Source organism: Falco naumanni, chromosome 4, assembly GCF_017639655.2.
Source record: "Falco naumanni isolate bFalNau1 chromosome 4, bFalNau1.pat, whole genome shotgun sequence".
Lineage (NCBI taxonomy): Eukaryota > Metazoa > Chordata > Aves > Falconiformes > Falconidae > Falco > Falco naumanni.
Genome location: NC_054057.1, coordinates 55,444,569 through 55,457,008, shown reverse-complemented (window position 1 = coordinate 55,457,008; position 12,440 = coordinate 55,444,569). Strand labels below are relative to the sequence as shown.

Here is a 12,440-nt window from a genome sequence, read left to right as displayed (position 1 = left end):
CCATGCTGTAAGAACTGGAGAGGCATGGCCCAACTTTCCCCACAACAAGCTGCCCTTAAAACTTAGGTCCATACACCCCTTCTCGCACTGTCCCTTTTTCTCCTTGCCAACCTCCACCTCTAAATCCTTTCAGCCTTTGGGATGTACGTACAGACCATGCCCATAAAGCAGCTGGAGGCCAAAATAATGGGATGTTCATACGATTATCTTCAGTCTCACCACTAGCTATAAACTGTATAAGAGAGAATGGCTTTTTAAGATCACAATCTTTTTGCCTGGAAACACAAAGAGAGAAGGCATAATCTTATTTATCTGCACTACCACTAACTTACACCTGTTCATAGTGGTTGGTTGTGACAGAAGTACAACCCAATGCTAGGCTTAGGAACACCATTCAAGACACTAATCTAGAAGAAATTTCAACAAACTAGGCATTGCAACAGCTCTGGAAGTTTCACTTTAACTCTCCCTCTGTCCTATCACCACACTTTGGGGGTGAAGCGTGCAGCTGAGGAAGGACAAGCAGAAATGGTTTAGGTATCATAAGACTCCTTGATACACTCTATAAAGAACGAACATGATTTTGAAACATTCAGATAACTTCCTATTCTTCCTAGCTTTACTGTTCAGAAAAACTTGAATTACCTTACATTTAAACAATTTTTAGTTACATTTTGCAACTACAAAAGGTTTATCAAAAGTTTTGACAACCTTTCTCTCCAAACATGAAAAGAAAATTAAAATAGCACAACTAAACCTTCCTTTAGATTTTATTCACCAGTGTCAAACCACACAGATGAAGCAGAACAGCTATTAGAAATGGACATTTCCAAGAAAGAAATGCAGAAGAAGGTACTGCAGCAAACTAAGAAACACAGTGCTTGTTTATATGCATGTTTCAAAGCAGAACTTCCAGTTTTAATTAAAAAAATGCTAATTTTGAAACAGATTTTAGAGCACCACAAATTTCTTATTAATGGAGGATGAAGACTTAAAGCAAAATACACTTTACTGCATTAATGTCAAGTGCTTGATTGTTTTGACAGTTTGTAGGACAGATTTAATAGAGTTTTCCTACATATTATGCATCCCAGCTCTTTTGCATATAGCAAGAGTACCTTTAAAGGAGGTTGTACATATTGAATGAAGTTTTGGCAATACAATCTGACAAGTTGTTGAAGCTAGACAGATGTATCCCACCAACTCAGGAGACAATGTTGTCAAGAGATGCTTTCATATCATAATTTCATATTACACTTGCACATGTTCACACCCACACACTGAAGACCACTTATGTATTCCCTCTTTTTCCAAACTAAAATTTATTTAACTCAATAACCCACAGAACACAAATAACTAGCTAAGATTAGTCGTGCATGCTGTTCTGGTTCATGTAATCAAAAATAACTAAGAATACTGCTAACCATTCCAGAAATATTAACTCCTCATTCTCTAAGACTTCAATGCAATAATGAAAAAGAGAGAGCTGAAAGGAACCTTCACTGTTTAAAGCATAATCTATCAGGGAATCTTACTTTCTTCAGTTCATGTCTATTAAATATAGAAGCACTGCAGCTCTTCTAAACAAGTCATCTGAGTATTACACATTAGGGTCTTTTGCTCCTTAAAAGGCCTTCAGAAATCATTCACTTAAGTCTTATGCCTCAAAAGATTAAACTTTGGCCATTATCCACAAACTATTAAGTATTTCACCCAAATGAAACTGCTGTAAATTTCCTCCTCATGTTCTCATCATAAGTTCTCTAATTCATGTAAGAAGTCTCATAAGAAATTCCAAGTTGATCTCCCTTTTGCAGGAGCCCCCAAGGCTCAAGCTATTCTTTGCTTGTTCTATCTTCATCTTAACTGGCAGGCACGTCATGCTTGATAATCCAAAATCCGCACATTGAGAACTGGATCATCTGTTTATAACACTACTTTTTTCACACCACTGCCTCATCCTGCACCCTTCACACAACTACACTGAAAATTTTTATTGTACAGTGTTCAAAGCACATATGGTAAACTGAGGAAGAACCACTGCATCTACACAGGTTAAGTAGTTGTGAATCATCTCTATGCCGCAAAGTGTCAATAAATACTTACAATTAAACGAGGAGTCAACCAGGTTGAGGAGTCAACTGGTATTTTCAGGAAACAGGTATTTTGTAGGGTACCTTAGTAAACGCTAAAGATTACTCTGAAAAGCAACATAGCCTTCAGATTTGTTCCCACTGGTTTTCCAAGTAGGGAGTCAATCAGTGATTCCAAATGCCTCCCACTTTGCTGTACAGTTATACAGGTTGTAGCAAGGTGAGTGTTGGTGTCTCTTACGAAGTAACAAGAAACAGGACGCAAGGAAATGGCCTCAAGTTGCATCAGGGGAGATTTAGGTTGCATATTAGGAAAAATGTCTTCACTTGTTTAAAGGGCTGTCAAGTATTGGAACAGGCTGCCCAGGGAAGCGGCTGAGTCACCATCCCTGGAGGTGTTTAAAAGACATGTAGATGTGGTACCTGGGGACATGGTTTAGTGGTGGACTTGGCAGTGTCAGGTTTCAATTTGGAATCAATGATCTTAAAGGTCTTTTTCAATCTAAATGATTCTACAGTACTGTGATTTCAGCCTGGAGCTTTGGCTTTGATCCACTGCAGCACCTTTACTACCAAGGTGTTTCCAGAAAATTCCAGATCATATCACTTAAAGGATCATCTGATTTTGAAGACTTCAGAACAAGTTTAGATTTACCCCAGGTCAAATACCTTACTTTTCCTAGATTCTGCATGAAATGATTAGATTTGACTAAGGAAGGTTATTTAAATAAGAATCTCGAAAAACTTGATTTCTTCATGCTTCCCTAATGCACACTTCACGACCTTTACAAGGCTATCTTTTTCCATCAAGAGAACTACTTTGGTTCAAAAGGCCCGCTGTTGAAAGTTTACTAAAAAGCATTCACGCTTATCTAGAGTAGCAGAGGAAAAAAAAAAATTAGAGATGTGGTTTCATAACAGGTCTGACTAAAGCGAAGTCTGCTCGGCCACGAAGAGCCAACTCCACCCTCCCCCAAACAGCTCATGCTCCTGACCCCATTCCCTCTGTCAGTCGCACTTGCAGAGCCAACCAGCTGAACGACACGAAAACTCTTCCTTCTGGTTTCTTCACTTTTCAAAGAAATCAATCCCTTGAGCTGATGACCAGGCTTCCAGCATGCCAGTGCCAGCACCCGGGTGGGGGCTAGACAGCAGAACCTCCAGCCACGGTGCAGGATCAGCTCCACTTGTGGCAAGGGAAGCCTCACCCTAGATGGTGAATTTGCATCTACCTTCATTACATGGCAATTAAACCCAAAAGTGGCAGGGATGCTTCTTATGAAAAGCTGCACCTGAAAGACCGTTTCAGCACTTCATTCAAAAACTGCCTCAGTTTACTTCCTTGTTGCAAGTTCAACATGAGCACATTTTCCCCCAGAAAACAATTCAGCACCCACTGTACTTCGTATTTCTCAAGAAGGAAATACAGCCTTTAATGGCCCATATTCATATACTTTTGGTAAACTTAATAATCATAAATCTCGTTAAGAGGCCTACCAGGCAACACACAACACTGACTTAGTCCACCTTCTTCCCTTTTTCCCCATCCAATATACCCTTACTTGCAGATAGCTGCCATTGGTGTGCAAGAACCGTATAGGAAAGCAGATGCCCTGACCAGGACTGGCAGAGAGAAAAATTTAAGCACCACCACCTCCCAAGCCCAGGAAGCACATTTTAGTTTCTCACCATTATCAAATTCACAACAAATTCAGCATTCACTTCAAATGCAGGCCTTGGAAAACAAAAGGAAGCTTCTCAATTCTTTCAGGAGACAGGTCCACAACTGACAAGGGCAGCTTCACATACGTACCATGCTCCATCTCTGCAGCTTCCAATCTAGAATAATTTGAGATGACACCAAGCCATTTTGACTCATGCAGGATTCGCAGAGCTTGAGTGCATTATGAACATCCCACAGAGAAGCTGTTTCGATTTAGGACTGAATACACAATTAAGTTAGGCAGTTTTTAAAATATGCCCTTGAAAGTCACCTTCAGGAAAGCTACAGGAAATTAATCGCAATCAGTAGTTTATCACATTGTAGCCTGCTCTTCTAATCCCAAGTGTGTGGTTATGCTGTTTCCACAGCAGTGTGTACTGCAGAGGTGGTTGGTTTACCCAGAACCTACACTTAAGGCAGCGTAGTGTATCTAAATGAAGAACTTCAAGTTTATATTGCTTATAAATTACAGGATCTACATTTCATTTGGTTTCTCCTGTCGATGTTAACTCTAAGTTGAGTAATCAAATACCAAAACACTCAAATATGCAAGCAAAACCTGTAAGCGTTACCGTTAAGATAAATCAGAGTAGGCACTTTAAGAGTTAATGCTGGAACAGTGTCCTCAAATAACCCAACTGTGGCTTGATATTACAGCTGAACATGCTGCCTCTAGTGCTTCCAGCTACTGCTATCAAATGCGCTGTAGCAACTTTCACTGTTGAACGGCTAGTAGTCAGTCACACTGAAATGCAATTAAAGCTGGCATTTCCAGCCTCATTTCAGTCCCCTGGTAGCTGCAACCTTTCCTTTTAGCAGCAATGCTGCAGCCCAGCACAGCAAATGCAGTCCTAACGAGAGAATTGCTGTGAAAATAATCTTGGCACTTATTAGGGAACTCGGCAAAATTGTAACCTTAGGTATCAGCTGGATCCTGAACCACTCCATTTTCCTGTTAAATCTCAGGCTTTCCAATGCTGCGGACACAACCAATTCCGTAAATCAAATTACAGCACACAACAGCAGTAATTTCTCCCTTCCTTCTCTCTTGACATTTACACGGGCAATTTATTGCCTGCTAAAATTACCACTTCCCTCCGTCCAATATCAAAGGGATACCTCCTCAGGGCGGCATACTACTGTGCGAACAGATGCCATCTTTCAGAAGCTAAAAGCAAAGCCTCGTCTCCAATTTACAATACAGACATGCCAATACTCAAATAACTCATGTTTCTGAAAACAGTAACTATGCTTTGTCCTCACAATTATTCTTACTATTTACAGGTAGGTATTAAAGGTACTACTTTTTCTGCCTTTCTTGCTTTTATGCAAAGTGGAGGGAGGGAGACTGTTCTTTAGCTTAATACTATCACCTGGAAGCCTTTACTATAAATCTAACCTTGACAGATGATTTTGTTCCATCATAGGGTTTTTGCTACCTGCATGCCACAGACCATGACTACTTCAGCCCGCAGTATGGACTGCTCTCCACCTACACAAAAAAGTTGATGTATTTAGCTGGGGAAGAAAACAGGTAAGTCACCATTAACTTAACTGGATTTCCCCCTCAGAGCTATAAATTGACCAGGAGCGCATCTTCAGATCACCAGTCCAAGTGTGTAAAATTCAAAAGAGAATTCAGATTTCTGCAAGTATATCTGTAATACCAGCCACACAAGTTATCTGAACAGCAAGAAACTAATCAGGCTGAGATAGTGGCCTACGAATGAAGCAGCTGATCCAAACACCACCTCCCTGCTTATGTTAAATCCCTTAATTCAATATGATACAGAGAATCCTAGTAATAAGCTACTTTAAAAGATGAACTAAGAAACCTCTTCTGTCATACAGGCATCTGTGGTCTGAAATTACTTATTTCTTCTATAAACTAAAAGAACGTAACTGAGCGCAAAGCATTTTGGACAACTATATGCTGCTTTTTAGAGTGGCTGTTACTCTGAAGACATTCAGAAAATCTTAAGTTTTGCTTAATTTATTTTCATGCAAATCTATTACTTCCAATTATATTTGGGATATATTACATTATGACCAGGGTACAAGTATGAAGATTCTTTTTAGTGAAGGCAGTAACTTTGTTAAAATTTTATGCTTGGTCATGCGCAAGACAGATCTCCCCTGTCACCACATCAAATCGCGAGTAGCTGGTTCACTCTGGTCACTCAGCAAACAACAATCGAAGTCAAGTTCCTTCCATCGTGAAACTATCAGATTTTGGGATGAAATCCATCTGATTTCTACCCAGCACCTCACAGAGACAACCACACTTCCATAATGGAACTTAACTTTCTTAGACCAATTTAAGCCTGAGCAAAACCCAAAGGAGACATACTTGTAGCATCATGCCACAACCTGTATGCTACATCCACACATAATTGGCCTTGCTCACCGAAACACAAGTCCCAAAGTTCCTGGCAAGTACTTTGTCTGCATTTCAGAAAGTATATCTGCCTGGGAATTCATGAGGCTTCCACTGTGATCTCTCCCATCAGCAAATACCAGTTTCACATATGAAAGGGCTGATGGTGGTGTTGAAAGATAGAGGGAGTGTATTCAAACAAGCAGACTCCTGAATTTTCTGTTCCGAGAACTATTATATCAGAATACCACTCCCAACCTATAGTCTATCTGACAACAACACTGGGATAAGAATAAAATTTAATGTAAGAAACATGGGCTTAGCATGGAGCTAGTACAAGATTCAGACTCCGTTTCACCAGTCCCCATGGAGGACGTGTCTGGCCATTACTATATTTGCTCATAACCTGAAGGATCCGCAAAATTGTTGAATCATCAACTGTAGGGAACAGCTCACTGCTTGAAATATGTCATCAAACTTGACTGAAAGAGACATGGGGAAAAAAAAAGCTTGCTATTTTCTGATTAGCTTCATCTCAAACACCATACAAATTCCAAGGAGAGCACGCAACTCCACAGAGCAGGTCACCTAAGCATTTATGCTAACCTATAAAACTGTAAACGTTTTACAACTTACCAGAGTTCGCCTCCCTCATTCCAGGGTCAAGATTAATGTTAATGGCAAAGCAATGTAGCTTCCTACTTGTAGAAGGAAATTTAGAAAACATTTCCTTCCAGTCCTTCAGATTTTGGAATTATTCCCCACCTCAATGAACATTTAGCTCTGTTGAGATGTTGCATTTTCCCCAGAAGAAATGCTCTTCATTTTCTGCTACCCAAAAGCTTGTCCTAAGAAGAGATTAGATCCTTTCTTACTCAGAGTTCAAATAATATTCTTGCCATCGTAATACAGACTTACTCAAAAGCTTCTCTGAAGCCAAACTAAGTCACTACCCTCCCAGACTTTAGGAGGCATACTTGGATAAGCAGGGGACTCAACCTAAATCTCACAGTTTAACTTTCTTGTTTTTCTAACAGCTTTACAACATGGAAGCAAGACTCCAATGACCCGTTTCTACTGCTTGAACTTTTATATAAGTATCTGCCTAGAAGTTTAATGTTCCTGTATTATAAGAAGAGTAACTTCGCAGTTTTAAAATGCAAGATTTTTACCTAAGAGGGAATTGTCAAGGGCAATGAAAGGAAAACTACAGTGAACCAGAATTTTTTTCTGTTCTTAATTCCATGTTCATACAACTTGTAGCTGATCTAACAAAATTGATCATGTCCCATCAAGCCCAATACCACGCTAGTGTCTGACAACTTTAGCTGAAGAAGATTAGCAGTACGTAGTAATAGATATTAGGTAACTTTTTGCCCATCCTTTCCATATGAATACCATTGCTCAAAACATCACCGACCAGGTTAAGAAAACTGTACTATTTCTTCTGGTTTTCCTCAATGGAGTATAGACCCTACTATCATCTGAGTTTCCCACTGCTGCCTGCCATTGCCAACAGATAAAAGACCAAAGCACAGCAGCACACCCAGTCCCCATCACAGACTTCTAAAGGACAGAATTTCAGGCATTCTTCCTTCCCGCTTACGCTGCCCATTGCTTGTTTTCACCAGAGCTCAAAAAAACCCAAACACATAACACACAAGATACACAACAAAACTGACTACAAGAAGTGATGTCAAATACACTATGCAAACTGATCAATCTACTACTCACTGTTCCCTTCAGGGATAAGACAAATTCATCATCCTTTTTACAGCATGCTGTCTCAAATTCAGGCTGCAGTTACATGCAACATCTAAGAAACAGTTCTGCCTATATATCCTATTGTTTTGATCCTTAGAAAAGCTTTTTTTTGGGGGGTTCTTGCTGCTGAGTGCATAAGAAAGATTACTGATTTAGTCACTACTTTAATGTAAAACCCCCTTTTATAGAAGCAGTGTCTCTCTGTAGCATCTTTTTTTGTTTCCCCAACCGCACATTACCTTCGACATCGATCTACGCTTTTAACTTTGATCGATGAGGATAGCTGTGCTACAGCTTACTCCCCTCTGCTTTAAGAACCCGAACGTCGAAAGCGCTGAAGCTGTTTTCCATCAAACACAGCAAATGCGGGAGGAGAAAGGATTACAGGTGTGGGCAGCTACAGAACAAAACCCCCATCAGCTACTCCAGCCCGGTGCTGGACGCTTCCAGGAAGTTCTTCGCCATCGCTTGGCCCCGCCGGGCTGCCCCAGCGGCGCCGTGCGGAGCCAGGCGGTGCCGCGCCGGGACACGCCGCAGGGCCGGTGAGAGCCCAGGGCCGTCGCCGCGGCTGTGAGGGGCTTCTACGGAGCGGTGGGAGCCTAAACAAACGGGCAACGGGGCAACCAACCGGGCCGCCCCTCGGCGCTTCCGAGCCGGCTCTAAACCCCGCGCAGGGGCGCGTCCGGAGGGCGCTGGGTCACGGCTCCCCTGAGCCAGCGTGCCCGCATCCCCCAGCGGTCCCGCGGCCGGCGAGCCCCCTCCCGGGGCGGCGGCAGCGCTGCCAGCACCCACCGCCTCCCGCCGCCCCGGGCCGCTCCGCAGGGTACGGCCCTCGGGGCAGGCGCGGCCCGGCCGGCAGCGGGGCGCGAAACTTCCTCTGAAGGGCACGGCGGCCCCGCAGCCCCGGGCCCGCAGCGCGCTGCGGCGCCGCCATGGCGGGGCCCGCCCGCCCGCCGCGGCTGCGCGCTCCCGGCGGCGGGAAGCGGCCCTCCCTCCCCTCCCCGCCCCGCCGCCGCTGCACCTGCTGCCGCGGGGGAGGGCGATGCGGCGGAGGCCGCCGGGCCGGGCCGCGCTTCCCCGCGGGCGGAGGGGCGCTGCGGAGCCCGGGACGGCCCGTCCGCACCAAAGGGGGGGGGGGGGGGAAGCGCCGCACCTCAGCCCCAACGGCCCGCCACCCCCCCCGCCCCCCTCACGGCGGCGCCCCGCGCTCACCCACGCTCCGGTAGCCCAGGATCGCGATCTTGCGGGACTTGGACGGCGGCATCTTCTCCCCGCCCGGCTCCGAACCACATCAAGGGCGGCGGCAGCGGTCGCGGTGGTGGAGGCGGCGGCGGGCGGCGGGCGGCTGACGGGGAGCGGGGCGCGCCGCCAGCGACATGCGGCGGGGGGAGGAGGGGGAGGGGCGGCGGAGCGGCGGGCCGACCGCACGGGACCCGCGGCGCCTGGCAGCAGCGGCGGCGCCCGCCCCACGTGACCGCCGGGCTCGCCAGCCCCTCACGTACCTGTGCGTCACGCGTCACAGGCCAGAGCGGCGACCTCGCCGCCGCTGGGAGCCGGCGCCAGGCGCCGCGAAGGGAAAAACTCTCTGCGTCATGCCTTGCCGCCCCCCCCCCGCCGCCCGCCGATTGGGCGGCGCCGCGGCAGCGCGGGCGGCGATTGGCGGAGAGCAGCGGCTGCGGTAACAGCCGGCGTTCAAAGAAAAGGGCGGGGCCGCCGAGCAGAAGCGAGCGGGGACGTGGATTGGGCGGAGGGAGTCGGAGAGTCCGCGCGTGCGCGCTGTGGTCGGCGCGCGGCCGCCTCAGGGGCCGTGGGTGCGCTGCGCGCTGGCGGGCTCGAGCGTCCGCCGCGCCGCTCAGGGGGATGCGGCCCCGCCCCGCCCCGTCCCGCCGCTGAGGGGGCGCGGCCCGCCCCGGTCCCGCCGCGGGCTCCAACGGCCGCCGCGCCGCTGAGGGGAGGTGGCCCACCCCGGCCCCGGCGCTGAGGGGAGGCGGCCCAGCCCCAGCCCCGGCCCCGGCGCTGAGGGGAGGCCCCGGCCCACCTCAGGCTCAGACGGCCGCCACGCTGCTGAGGGGCGGCTGCCGGGCGCTACCCGCTCCCGGGGGCCTCTCCCTGGCCAGACGGCTGCACGACGGGCCGGTGAATCGGGTTGGGTGCTGCTTCTGGGTGGGGGGCGTCGCTTGGCGGCCCGCAGCGCCACAGGCTGCCGGCGGGGGTGGGCTCCCCTGTCACAGGGCGGCGGGGAGGCAGCTGGCCCCGGCCGCGCTCGCAGCCTGTAGTCCCGGAGGCTCCGAGGGCACCGCCGCCGGGCCGGCTGGCCCCAGAAGGGCTCTGCTGGACTGTGCCGTTCATTTACACCATCTCAGTGTCTCTTCAGAGCATTTCCTTTACACGCAGATAACTTCGGGGGAAGCATCGGATCGGAGCATCTAAAACTGCTGGCAATTGCATGTGAAGAGCTCTGTGTGTGTGGAAAATCTTCACCAAGAGATCCAAGCGGTGCTGAGTTTTCTGCTTTTTTAAAAAGTGCTGCGTGTGCTGCTAATGGTGACTTCAGCACTTCAGGGATGCAGAATTTAAGTGAGAAATACATGAACAGATAATTAGTCCCCCCGTCCCCCCCCGACTACTTTGAATTCACTTTTGGTAATATTTACCCATTCCACATTTCCTGAAATATTAATGTTATTTAGAAATTCTATGTGCATCTTGGCATTTTGGGGGGTACACTGCTATCTAACATAGCTATGCTAGGGTACAACTCTGATACAACTAAACCAACCAAACAGCTTGATGATATTAAGAGAGATGGATCATCACCTTCTCCCTGATCTCAACCATTACATTCCCATGTACTACCATTCATCTAACTTGGTAAGAGGGCAGGGAACTAAACAAAAATTTCCCATGTACTACCATTCATCTAACTTGGTAAGAGGGCAGGGAACTAAACCAAAATTTGTACACAAAAGTGACTTGCTTCTGAAGAAACAGACAAGCTTTAAGAGGTAGCTGCATTTTTTGGGCTAGTCTGATTATACCCTTCATCTTCTGGATTATGGGATCTTGAAGGCTACTGGTAACCTGTGCAACAGCAGGCATGTCAGCTTTTAGTGAACAGGTACATGACGAAAGGAGAATTATTTCATGAGAAAACAGGGTTTATGCATTTTGTCAGTGATAGCTGTGGTGTACAGCATTCTGCATGCTCCTCCATGGCCAGCCTTTCTCTTTTCTACACGCTACGGTACAGATTCTTACTTAATCACAGCTCTGGAGCACCATACCGTAGGGATTGGTGCGATCGTACCACACTGATGGATTTGGTGGGCCTGCAGAGAGTGAATACTATGTGGAAATCCTGTCTTTGTGAATAGTGGTATTGTTCAAAGCTCTCCCAAGAGATGTGGAGGGACAGTCCTTCCTGGTGTATACCCTTTTTGCCTTGTGTGTTTTAAAAGACACAAGGATTGCAGTAGCCATAATCCTGCAGGACCATCCCTTGTGTATCTGCAGCACTCAGGGAGGCCATGTCATGGTCCAAAATTTGGGCTATTTACTGAGCCAGAGGACTGAAAGAACAGAGATAAGAGTTACCATCCAATGACATAAATGGGTGTGGAAGCATCAGTGAAGTTTGTGGTAGTTAGGCTTTCAACTTCCATAGCCTTGCAGTTCTTGTTACTTGCCTGACGTATTTAGGCACCGTGCTTTTCACTCTGCTGAAACCTAATGTGCATTTTCAGAAAACACAGCAGACATACTCACGGTAAGCATCACTATTTTTTAATTAGCTCGAGTTCCTGGTTTTGATCCCTCCTTGACACCCCACTTCTCTTGACGAGGTCTGTTCCTTTACTCTTTTTCTTACCCCACTCACCTCTTGGACCCTTGTCTATTTATTTTGGTTCTGTTAACTTGTACAAGGTCACTCTACGCTCATTTAGGAGAGCTCACTACTGCAGGGTTTCTGCTCCCTGACTACAGCTGCTTCATTTACTACCTCTACTTGCAATAGAGTTGTTCCACCCGAGGATACCCTCCACACTTACCCAGCCTGCGCTGCAGCAGGAACACAGAACCCATCCTTCCTGGGCACAGGTGTTTCTTAAACTTGCAGAAAAAACTATGACTTTCTTTCTTCCACTGGTTCTTTGGAAGGAATTGGCTAATAATCCTTATTCCACCATGATCACCTAAGTGCGTGCTTCATTCTGGCTTGACTGGGACACTCAAACTGCAGGCAAATACAGAGCTCTCAGGGAACTTTGTTGTTTCTCCATGCTCTGGGACTCGGTGATATTGCTGAGTGGCCTTCGAGAGCACTCTGGCATACTGCTACTCGAGCGGTAGCAGCTTGAGCAGAGACAAAAGGATCTGGAGCGCAGTAAGGCTGTCACTGCATTTCTCCTGCCCAGGCGAAGTTAAATGCTTCCCGGAGTGTGCCCTGGCACAGAGGGAGAGCTACCTGTGGCTGTGAGTATCT

At 47.0% G+C, this 12,440-nt stretch overlaps 1 protein-coding gene across 2 annotated transcripts in view; it reads right to left on the bottom strand.

Annotated features, from left to right (window-relative positions):
* RHEB (Ras homolog, mTORC1 binding) overlaps positions 1-9,434 on the bottom strand; it is a 42,330-nt gene extending 32,896 nt beyond the window's left edge. The window contains exon 1 of one of the 2 annotated variants that reach the window (XM_040589370.1): positions 9,170-9,434. In XM_040589370.1, coding sequence (XP_040445304.1) covers positions 9,170-9,221 — 52 coding nt within the window. In that variant the 5' untranslated portion in view covers positions 9,222-9,434. The remainder of the gene's footprint in view (positions 1-9,169) is intronic. The other variant, XM_040589369.1, reaches the window with a different exon arrangement.
* Between the last annotated feature and the right edge of the window lie 3,006 nt (positions 9,435-12,440).